Raw genomic sequence first — 12,785 nt, forward strand, 5'->3', positions numbered from 1 at the left:
TAAAACTCAATGATTATCCTAATTATATTTTAGAATTTATATATTTAAAATGAGATGTTTATCTTGTATTTGATTGTATTTATCTGCAGTTAGTTACACGAATTCATATATGGAGCTTTAATAAGTTGTATCTACGCATAATTTACTTGTAATCTTGAGTTTCAAGTAATATGCATTAATAAACAGTACTTTACGCATGAAAAATGGTTTTTAAGAGTTTTTGTCAAATGATTTATAATATATAATATATTTTTTATATATAATTTAATTTAAGTTTAATAATAAAATAATTTTTTTTGGTTTAATAKTATAAATTTTATAAAGATAATAATTAAGTATTCTGTTATAATTTAATGTTTATACTAATTATATTTTAGATTTTTTATATTTAAAATGATATGTTTATTATGTATTTGATTGTGTTTATCTGCAGTTAGTTATACGAATTCAGATATGGGATGAAATCGGATAGGGATGAACGAGTTTAAAAGTTTTTAAGAGTTTTAAGAGTTTTTAAGAGTTTTTAAGAGTTTTAGTCAAATGTTTTATAAGATAGTATAGATAATGTTTATATGTAGCTAGTTACACAAATTAAAAAATGTAACTTTAATATGTTGTACTTGCACACAATTTACTTGTAATTTTGAATTTTAAGTAATATACATCAATATACTGTACTTTATGCGTAAAAAATTGTTTTTATAAGTTCTTTTGTCAAATATTTTATAATATAGTATAAATAACATACTATAATATATATATATATATATATATATATATATAAATTAAATAAAAACCATCTAAATCTTACAAACCCGATGAACCAATTTTATCATCAATTATTTTCGTTTTGTCATCCTTTTAAATAAAAAGGGTATTTTCATAATTTATATGATTGATATTTCAAGCAATATTTGTATATTTAATTATCTCATAAACCGTTACTCATCAAACAAATTGATTCATCCCTTTACTTACCACATATAAGCTGGGTTCCCGTGAGAATGAAATTTAAGCTGAAAAACGTAAGAAGCGATTTTCATCCTTATATGCACATTAGGATGAGATGTAACAGACCAATCTCGCATCAAGTGTGATTCATGAGCGGGTTTAAAATTGAAGGTGATCAATGGTTCATATCATTTCTTACGTTAACTCTCATTCTCACACGATCTTTCGTCTATCCCAAATTATAATATCCCTGATTTCTTGAAGTGAATAACATCAAACCAGTTTACTCTTATTCCATTGGGTTGTTCAAGGCTCGAAGCAATTTAAAGATCATTAATTATGAAAATATTCAACCCTGATTACCCAAGGTATTACTATTTAGGAACATAAGCATCGTAAAATATATGTGAAATCATACAATGTTTCGTTGATAAAACAACACAGCTCGTATGTTGTTTCATTCAAAATAGATCGATGTTTTACCTGACCTTGAAAATGTCGCATGGAGACTCCATTTTGAGCTTGAAGTTCAAAAACTCCGTCGTTGATCTTCAAATTCTAAAAATGTCACCTAAAAATTCCATTATTGAGCTTCGATTTCAATGGAGACCATGTAATGTTTTGGTGGTGAAACAACGCTGTATTATCAAAATATCGAACCCATGTGTTGTTTCATTGGTGAAACGACATTATATTATCAAAACTAACAATCCATGTGTTGTTTCATTGGTGAAACAACATTATGTTATCAAAATAGACAGCTCATGTGTTGTTTGGTTGGTGAAACAACACTTTATTTTCATATATATATATATATATATACTAGTGGTATACCCGCACGATACAGCACGGGTGAATCACAATTATAAAACATTAGTTTAGCCTTGAATTATTAGTTTGTGTGATTATTTTGCAAGTCAACTAATATATAAAGTTGAAGGTTAATACGGTGTATTAGCAAGATCGAATGGAAAAATAATTGCACACATATTGAATTTCTAAACCCATATACTCAGAATTCATTACAAAAATTTGAATTAAATTTAGTTGAATTTTAAAGGGAAAATTGCACCAAAATGGAACCAACTTTCACATGATTCCTATTTTGGGGAACGAACTTTCAAAATCGTCATTTTTGGGAACCAACTTTTACCTGATTCCTATTTTGGGGAACCAACTTTCAAAATCGTCATTTTGGGGAACCAACTTGGACCTGATTCCTATTTTGGGGAACCAACTTTCAAAATCGTCATTTTGGGGAACCAACTTGCACCTAATTCTTATTTTGGGGAACCAACTTGAAAAATAATTATAGAAAAATGGGAAAATTACACCAAAATGGAACCAACTTTCACCTGATTCCTATTTTGGGGAACCAACTTGCAAAATAATTATAGAAAAATGGGAAAATTACACCAAAATGGAACCAACTTTCACCTGATTCCTATTTTGGGGAACCAACATTTAAAATCGTCATTTAGGGGTCTCTATCGGACTTTTTGTTTATTTAAGGGTCTGATTGATCTGTTGAACATGTAACAGATAATTTAAGGGTCTCTATCAAACTTTTGGTTGGATTTGCCAAATTTGATTTAAACTTTAATATTGACACAGATTGGTTAGATATAAAAATCTTGAATGTGATATTTAATATTTATTTTTTATTGCATCAATTAATTTTTTTCTATTAAATTGATTTTTTATTGCATTAGAAAAAAAACAATTTTTATCGTGGTAATTTGGATTTTTTCGAAAAATCATCAATTTGATATCTGAATTTAAAAAAACGAGATTTGAAATGAAAAATAGATTTTATTGCATTAATTTTTGRAAAAAAAATGAATTTTAGTTATTTTTCTATAATTATTTTGCAAGTTGGTTTCCCAAAATAGGAATCAAATGCAAGTTGGTTCCCCAAAATGACGATTTTGAAAGTTGGTTCCCCAAAATAGAAATCAGGTCCAAGTTGGTTCCCCAAAATGACGATTTTGAAAGTTGGTTCCCCAAAATAGGAATCAGGTCCAAGTTGGTTCCCCAAAGTGACGATTTTGAAAGTTGGTTCCACAAAATAGGAATCAGGTGAAAGTTGGTTCCCCAAAATAAAAATCAAGTGAAAGTTGGTTTCCCAAAATGACGATTTTGAAAGTTGGTTCCCCAAAATATAAATAAGGTGAAAGTTGGTTCCATTTTGGTGCAATTTTCCCAATTTTAAAAAACCTCCAAAAGCTGAGACCATGAAATATTATTGAGAAGATGTTTTACCAAGTCTAAAGCTAAAAAAGGGAGGAAAAAAAGATGGAAGGAATAAAGCAAAACTAAAGATTTTCTGTTTGGTTGATATTTATGGTGTTGCATTAAAAACTTGTACATCATGCTTTATAAATTGTAATTAAGAGATTTTTGAAATTCTTGCATAAAATGATTGTACCTTATGCTTAAATACTTGTACTTAAGACTTTGATTTAAATGTTTATTAATTGAGTATAGATACACACATATATATATATATATATATATGTTTTATCCAGTCCGAAAATATCTCATGTAAACTTTAATTTGAGCTTTGATTTCAAAAACTCCATTGTTTGAGCTTGGATTTCTAAAAATGTCAGCCTGAAAAAGCTTCAATTTCAAATGAGACCATACAATGCTTCGATGGTGAAATAACACTATATTATCAAAGCATAGAATTCATTTGTTGTTTTATTGGTGAAACAACATTATCAAAATAGACAACTCATGTGTTGTTTCATATGTATTCGGTTCACAATGTGAAACTTTTTAGTTTCATATACACATAAAAAAATGCTCATATTGTGAAACAAACATATGTTAATCAATACACTATATCCAAACTGTAGATGAAAAAAATCATGTGAAATAGCACATGATACACTGTTCTCAAAGTTATCATAATTTTATGGGTTTTCAAACAAATATATATATATATATATATATATATGCATGTGTGTATGTGTGTATTACATATTATTTAACGTAACTAATAATATTTTTCAAGTTTTAAAAAATTCTTATTTGTATTTAGTTTTATCAACAACTTATTGATAACATGGATGTTAAGTTATATATGAAGTTGTATTGTAAAACTGATTACATAGATAAACTTATTCTGTGTCCACCTAATCAGTTTTATAATATTATTTAGGGTCATTTATTAAAAACTTACCCGATAAGTGTTTATCGGTACAATTCAACACTATTACTTACTTATCGGATAAGATTTCCATCCATCAAAAAGGCACCGTATGCAATAATTTACATTATAAGCTTTTACCGTGGTAAGAGTCATCGCTTTTACTTACTGAGTAAGACTTTTGTTCTTTGTCTTGCTCTTACCGGGTAAGATTCTTGATCTTTGTCATATTCATCCGATAAGGTAATATGACTTGGTAAGCGCTTACCCGGATAAGCGTTTAGTAAACGGCCCCTTAGTAACTTGACATCCAAATAAACAATTTAATCAAATAAGTCGACAACCCGACATCAACATCTTCAAATATGACGAAATCAGTAGATTACTTGACATACTGGGTATGGAATATAAAGTTTGTTCCACTGGTTCGGTTTATGGTCATTTTTACAGGCCAAAAAGATCACTGTGTTCAATCTCGATAAATGCAATGATTTATTTGTTCAAAAACGTTTCACACGGTAAAACTATTGTATCGTTTAAATGAGCGGTAGCACATCTGTACTCATATATCTGATCGACTAAAGTTGAGATTATACTGTAAAAAGTTTAATGTTAAAGCTTGTTTTATATTACGGATAATAGTTGTACATTTTTATGGATTTAAGAATTCCAAATTTGGAAAATAATCAACAATAACCAACTGATTTACTGGCGTTATATTAGCAAAAAAACACATGTAATTAATCACGTGGTTAATGTACGACTCCGCGAAGTAACAGGGTAACGCGAATAACGTACGGAAAACTCTATTATTGTACCTTATATAACTATCCTAAAGAACTGTCGTTCCGTCTTACGAGTGTTTTTATTTGCTATTTCTTAAAACGGGTTTCTTTTGTTTTTCCTTTTTTTATCTGGAAAAAAAAACAACAAATCTCATGGAGGTTCATCTTCCTTCGATAGTTTCACGTGTTTATGTGGAGCCTAGAAGACAAGTTTCCGACAAGTTGCATGTTTCTATTTCGTCTTTTCGTTGCTCCTAGGAATTTAATTTGCTCGCTTCCCGTTTTTTTGAAAACCCGAAACGTGTTCGTCGTTCGAAGAACAAAAATAATGTTGCCGGATGTGGTTCTGTCACCTGATCAACCTCCCGTGGTAAATATATATGTACTATTTCCATACGCGTGTTTGTTTACATGAATGCTCGTGTTCCGTCATGCAAATTTTTGTGGAAAGTTATAAGAAATACGTAAACTTTTGGCTCATCTGGGTACAAGCAAATTAAGATTGAACTCGAGATTTATACAAGTCATTTTTAAACAAGTTTTAGGGGCCGTTTACCAAACCGTTATCCGGGTAAGCGCTTACCAAGTAACATTATCTCACCGGATGAATATGGTAAGTACCAAGAATCTTACCCGGTAAGAGCGAGATAAGGACCAAGAATTTTACCCGGTAAGAGCGAGATAAAGACCAAGAGTCTTACCCGGTGAGTGAGGGCGACGACTCTTACCACGGTAAGCGCTTATCGAGTAAATTTTTGCATACGATGTCGTTTTGGTGGACTAAAATCTTACCCGGTAAGTAAATGATAATGTTAAATTTTACCGGTAAGCACTTACCGAGTAAGTGTTTGGTAAACGCCCCTTAGTTAATCAGTAAATCAATTAATTAAACTAAAAACATATTTTTTTGGGTTCATAAAACATGATTTGTTTTTTTTTTCAAATAAAATTGTTTTTAATGCATAAAAACGCATCGTTTCTTATTTTATATACTTGTAACTTAGAATCTTTTAATATACTTGTAACTTAGAATCTTTTATATCTGTATTAGAGGCCGTTTACCAAACACTTACTTGGTAAGCGCTTATTGGTGAAATTTAACATTATCATTTACTTACCGGGTAAGATTTTAGTCCACCAAAACGGTATCGTATGCAACAATTTACCCGGTAAGCGCTTACCATGGTAAGAGTCGTCGCCTTCACTTACCGGGTAAGACTCTTGGTCCTTGTCTCGCTCTTACCGGGTAAGATTCTTGATCCTTACCATATTCATCCGGTAAGGTAATGTAATTTGGTGTTCACTTACCCAAGTAAGCGTTTGGTAAACGGCCCCTTAGTTAATTTACTATTTTCCTTGGTTTTATATCACAAATTAAACAGATACATTTTTCTTATTTTAATTCAGAAAAGTATAATACTGGATACAGTTAGACTGTTCATTTTTGATTTATCATTGGGTTGATTGTACGTATAATTTATGGAAGTAGCAATATATGTATATCGTATACATATTATTTGTCGACTCAAAATGTTGAAATTGTATTTATTCAAGAGAATAAAATGTACGTTTTATCGGTTTCGTTTTTTCAACTAGGGGAGTTTTCACACCTTTTATTTTTGACAAAAACCCTGACAAAAAGTTTTGGCACCTTTTATTTTTGACAAAAAAACCCTGACGATGACTGGCATCAAGTTGGAAAGAAGGAAAGATGAAACGAACTTTGGTTAAATTCCATTCCCGCTCCATTTCAACCTTATCTTCGATTTGATTCTTAACGTCTAAAAATCGCCCTAGCACGCTCCCAATTATCCAAATTCTCTCATAAATAGGTCACTTTTCGATGTGCCAGTCGCTATGTGGATTACGCTTTCAATGATTTCAAGAATATAAATGTGATCGCGTGGTGTTTAAGTAGTCTTGTAGTTCTTCGATTCCTTGAGATCGAGACTCCAAGCATTTCATTTGAATGGCAATTAGTTATTTGCGGGTCCTTTTATTGCAAATTATGGATCCACTCTATTTCCAAATATAGCGTTGTCATATTTCGTACAAAAGTCAAATGTTATAAAATTCTTAGGATGATTACTACATTCCATGTTTATTCATGGTTTTTACCGACTTAAAACCCAATTCAGTTCAAAAAAAATTAACCATTGGATCAATGCATAACAAGTAGTTAACGACTTAACGTTAACAAAAATCATGTTCATGTTTCTTAAAATTATAGATTGCAGGTAAATATTGTTTTTCTTAAGATGTATCAACCTGATCGATGAGTTATATTAGGTCCATGAATAATTCATTAAGCGAGTTGTGATGCCCGGCCAATAACGCTTTTCGTCTAGAATGAGACATTTTAAGACTTGATTGAGCTAGCAGAATAAACTTTTGTCGTCTATCATATGTCGTATCTTATACTCCTGATATTCATGAGTGTAATATAAAAATATAGAATACGAACCTGAGACCTATGTATTGTTGAAATTTCACTTTGGTTAGACATTGACCATTTTTTTCAATAAACGATTGAATCTCTTTATTTTCTCTCCTCATAGGCTCTTTTTGAGAGTATTCTAATGAGGTGCCACATATTCTTATATAGTATCAAAGTCAATATTTACCATTCTAGAAACTCGACACTCTGGGACAATGTGTTCATCTAACTTTTGTTGGAGGTATGACCGTTCTTTAGCATATTTAATGTATAATTTTGAACATTTTGGAGGACCAATTTTACATTGTTTAGATCCTCTCATCAACGAATGTAAAACTATAGCCCACCTCAATTCCTCTTTATTTCCTATTCACAATTGCTTCTATAATAATATAATCCATCAAGACCCCATCACATGATGCTAAATCATAGACGCAGACAACCTTTGGCACAACCTAAGTCGTAGAACACACGCATATCACAAGGGTCCCCTCACGCGTATTATCACATATGATAAGGGTGTTCTCGTATTCTCGTAAAATACAGGTGTTCTCGTTTGAACCTCCACCTATATATATGTGTGTGTATCTTTGCTATTCCATTATACAGTGTAATCGAAACCGGAACGTTCTAAAAACTTTTTTTTTATAACGTAATCTAGATATTTAACGAGGTTTCACACATTCTCTTGGTACGTGACTATCTATTATCTCGTTATATCAAGTAACAAGTCAGGATCTATTCTTTATGTTATGCCATCGAACTTGATTTCGACTTCGACTTGGTCCACTGAGCTTTCAAACAGTGTCACATGGTGCACCATTTGACTAGAACCTTTTCCTTTTTCTATTGTTCAGTACAAAAAGCACTAAAGTTAGGTACTAAACGTAACTCCATCCGTGCCATCCCACAACGAATGAAGAACTATCGTACAAGACTTGTGAAAACCTTTCATTTTGTAAAGGTTTATACATATGTTGTTTATATATCTATATATTATACGTTTTTCGATTACGTTAAGTTGTAATGATCTAAATATTGTTTTTTTGTTTTGTTTTCAGGAACAAGTGTCGACCCCATTGAGTGCACAGATACTAGAGTTTTGTAAGTCGGAGTTGTTCCCGGAAACCATACAAAATTCCGAAGTTGCTTCTAGCTCCAACGGTTGCTACGAAGAACAATCCTCCTACACCACGAACCCCTCGGATCCATGGAATAATATGACCAAATGCCCGACTTTGGTGGACACCGCCACCATTGCTCTTGAAACCAAAGCCACCGCTGCTACCGCCACCCCTACCACCAGCAAATTCTTGATCTTTGAAGAAGAAAGCATCGAAAATGACATCTCTACCCCTCTTGATCTCACGAATACTTCCTCCTTCACCAACCATCAATACCCTTTTAGTAACGAAGACCAGTTTGATCTCTCGCTACTCCAAAACCAAGTTCCGTTAACAACATATAACAACACCATTGACAATGGCCCTTTTAGCTCGTATGTTCATACCCTTTCAAACGATCACGTTGTACCTATCATCAGACCATCGGCATTGCCAACCGTTTGTGAAGAAGATAGTTTATCTTCCATGCCACCTTCTAAGTTCATGCGATTGAATAATCCTTTGTCTCCCAATTGTTCTTTCATCGATCCTTCCATACACTCGTACCTTCCTGGATCGTCTGAAGGTTCGGGGACTTTCAATGTGAATTTGTTATTAGGAAGTGACATTCTACCAAATGAACTTGAATTCCAAGGAGACAATGGTGGAATGTTTTGCACTGATCTCCTACAATGCTCTTTCAACTCAAATGAACTCCAGGTACTTCTATAAATGATGTTTTAAGACGTGTATTTTTTGGGTTGATATATATGTTACGTTTGGTGATTGCTTATATGTATTTTAGTATATCTAACAACAAATGTGTTGACACTTATCGAAACTTAAAAGGCTCTTAGCAATGAAAGTCAATATCTTGTGAACGGAGGCGGGAGTTCTACAACTCCATTGGCATCGGAAATCACAAGCTTGGAGTCCGATGCCTTCAGAAATTCTTACAAACTTTCGAGCAAGGAGAGGAAAGAGAAGATCCATAGGTACATGAAGAAAAGAAACGAAAGGAATTTCAGCAAGAAAATCAAGGTAAAAGATCACAAATCAATTTATGTGTATTCATTTCTTCATTCGATCTGATTGTTTGGGTGCCTCTTAGAAGAAGCAAAGGCACGATCCAAGGTCCATTGCGTAACAAAACTACAATCAGATCTACAGAACGAAGAACAATGGATGATAACAGATATAACAAATGGAACGATTAATTAATCCTTTTATTGTATTTTAATTTATTCTCCATCATCAATTCGTTGAAGATCTTCGTTGATAAGTGTAGAAAATTTCCTGATTAATTCGCAATTTAGTATCGGATTCAATAATTACCTCATTCAAAGGAATCATCCAGACATTTTCGTCGATTGCAAGCAGCTCTGTGCTACTTTCTGCACCGAAAACGAAATTGCACTGCCATAACTTTTCTTAAGATGCAGACAATGAAAATTGTAAATAATGTAAGCATATACGATGTTCTAACCAGCGTTAACCTGTAACTCTTTCAACAGTACGCTTGCCGGAAAACTCTGGCAGATAGCCGGCCACGAGTAAGAGGCAGATTTGCAAAGAACGACGAGTTCGGGGAGAACAACAGAACCAACAGCAACCATGAAGAAGACACAGATGAAGATGTAAGATCTTTTCATGTAATGCACCTTACCGAACCTCATAAAACCAACCGATCGATCAACATCGATTACGTTACTGATAAACAAACCCTAATTGAGTAAATTTGAAATCTGTTTTGTGGATCGCAGAATCAGCATGTAGCGGTGAAGGATGAAGAAGAGAATTTCGAATCATCGGACATTCTTTCACAGTTAAGTGGAGTGAATTCGTTCAAATGCAAATACTCGATTCAGTCATGGATTTGAATCCATGAAGATGATGAAGGTGCTGCTGCTGCTCTGCAGGAACCTGTTTGAAGGCAGGAATATAGATATAGATTATATGTGTATGAATAAAACCGAGTGAAAATTACCAAAAAGGTCATCATCTATTTTCAAATAGTTGATATTGAGCACATGGTATTTTTGTAAATACAATCTATATATGTACCCCTCAATGTCAATAAGATTAATTACAATTTTTATTTGTTTTTACAAAGAATTAAGTACTAACTTATTTGGTCAACTATATATAACTGTGTGGTAATTGCTAATTCGGTAAACCTATAAAGAAACTTTATATAGAAAGTCAAGTTTTTTTCTAAACCTGTCACTCCCAATTAAAAAACAAGTCTTCATCTATGAAAAAACTCTCTCAGATAAAAACATTTACAATCTATATAGCAACTTTATACATATATGACTTAACGAAAAACCAACCAAATAATATTTGCCTATTAATTTCAAAGTTGTTCCAGATTTCCCCAAGCATGTGGAATTTCCCTTTGGGTAAGAAGTGACATAATGTATATGCCTTGTTATTTTTGTCGACTAAATATGACTGTCTAATTGAAGTAAACTCAAAGTCTGAAACCGGGGCTTTTTCGGTTATATTCCTCGATAACTTCGGTAACCTGAATGTGACTACTTAAAGCTTGGGAAACGAATATCCGACTTGAGAACTACTGCTGATAGAACCACCGATATTAGAATCATCAGCTTGAGAGCCGGGAAATTTACGAGATATGATTTTCAGTTGAAATTTCAAAAACTTAGCAATCCCAAAATTACGAGCCTTGCGAGATTGAGAGAACCGATATTTGGGAAAGTTGAGGTGACTTGAAAAATGCAAGAATATGTTAATTTAGAAGATCTGTTAAAAAAATAGTAATTCAGTTGAGAAATTCAAGAAAACGGAAATATTTTTTAAAGTCAAAATGACAACAAGGAGGAAAAGTAAAATCGTTGCTCAATCAGTAACTACTACTTAACACGTGCTTTATTTCTCATAAAATTTGATTGTTTGGTCCCTAAGGTCCGATTACAATTCCGATTGCAAAAAAACCGATGATTAACCGACTTCAATCTTTAATATGATAATTGGTTGGGTTCCAACAGTTATGTGACCAATCCGATCAATTAAGACAGGCCGGCTACCTAGAAGGTCCAGTTTCAATTAACTTTAAATTAAGGCCGATTTAAAGTTGCATATATATATATATATATATATATATATATATTATCGATATAATTTACCAAAACGATAACTCGATAAGCGAGGTATCCATATTTACAACAATGATGCTTGATCAGATTTTAGAAAATCAAACGGTTGTTAGATTTTTGAAATTTATAAAACAGTTTATTTTGTCAAATCTTATAAGTATTACATTTTTCCTAAAATTGTAACTGTATAAAATAGTTATAAATGTAGAGTTTTTGTAAATATAATATATTTTTTATTCAATTTTATAAGGCTTGAATTTGTTTCATAACTTTGAAACTGTGATGTTTATTTTTTTGACAGACTAGATTTAATGAAATCTGGGTTTTTTACGTACGACATAAAATTTCCAGTATAAAAATTGTCAACGAAAATTGAAAAACATTTATATGCATAGCATTACATAGTTCGGTTTGGGGATTGTCGATTTACACATGTTAATGACTTTGGCACTGGATTGTTCCCCAAACAAGGTCTGTTAGATCCGGTGAATTCAATAATAGACGTCTAATGAATGAGAAATCCTTCTCCAGTTCCATGCCCAATTTTATGTTTGGTATGTAAAAATTTAAAAAATCACACATTTCATCTATGTTCCGTCAATTAAATTAAGATATATAAAAAAATTATATATTAAAAATCATAAGAGAATAAAAGTTTACAGAAGGGTGAGAAAGTCGTATGATCTGGTATTAGATGTAGCTTTTTCGCAGGGCAAATGGCCAATCTTATTATTACAGGAGAAAGTCATTACCCACTATTGTCTTGTTTTTGTATTTACACCCCCCCCTGCGGCCGTAGATCAGGTAGATTCTTTCGATTCTTCAATAAAATCCTTCATGAAAGCATTTTTCGCCATCGAAGAGGTACTTAGCAACTAAATATGAAAAAAAACGGGTATGTTCTTCAATGGCTAAGCAAGGTAAGCTCAATTAGTCCCACCTTGCTATCATGAAAGCGCCAGCTGTTACCATCGTAGCTGCATGAATCAAAACGGATATTGGAGTAGGACCCTCCATAGCATCGACTGACCATCGGTATGTATCTATAATCAACTGAAAATATGATTTCTCTAATTCTCCTATAGACAATAAAAGAGAAGTTGGCTGACTCAGTGTACGAGGTGAATGAGGGGTTACTTAATGAAAAGAGAAACCCGCCACTAGAGCGGAAGAAGGATTATACACTCTTCCCCAAAAAGTTTGGAATTAGGTAAAAGGGCCTTGTCCACCGCTTGC

General features: G+C 32.5%; 1 protein-coding gene across 1 annotated transcript; it reads left to right on the forward strand.

The window, feature by feature from the left end:
* The first annotated feature begins 8,805 nt into the window (after positions 1-8,805).
* LOC112520379 (zinc finger protein CONSTANS-LIKE 4-like) lies at positions 8,806-10,323 on the forward strand. The gene is made up of 4 exons (XM_025128751.1): positions 8,806-9,150; positions 9,280-9,471; positions 9,945-10,067; positions 10,194-10,323. Exons 1-4 carry the CDS (start codon positions 8,917-8,919, stop codon positions 10,308-10,310), a joined length of 666 nt encoding a protein of 221 aa, XP_024984519.1. The 5' UTR covers positions 8,806-8,916; the 3' UTR covers positions 10,311-10,323.
* Positions 10,324-12,785: the final 2,462 nt, after the last annotated feature.

This window comes from Cynara cardunculus (assembly GCF_001531365.2).
Source record: "Cynara cardunculus var. scolymus isolate 2C chromosome LG 10, CcrdV1, whole genome shotgun sequence".
NCBI lineage: Eukaryota > Viridiplantae > Streptophyta > Magnoliopsida > Asterales > Asteraceae > Cynara > Cynara cardunculus.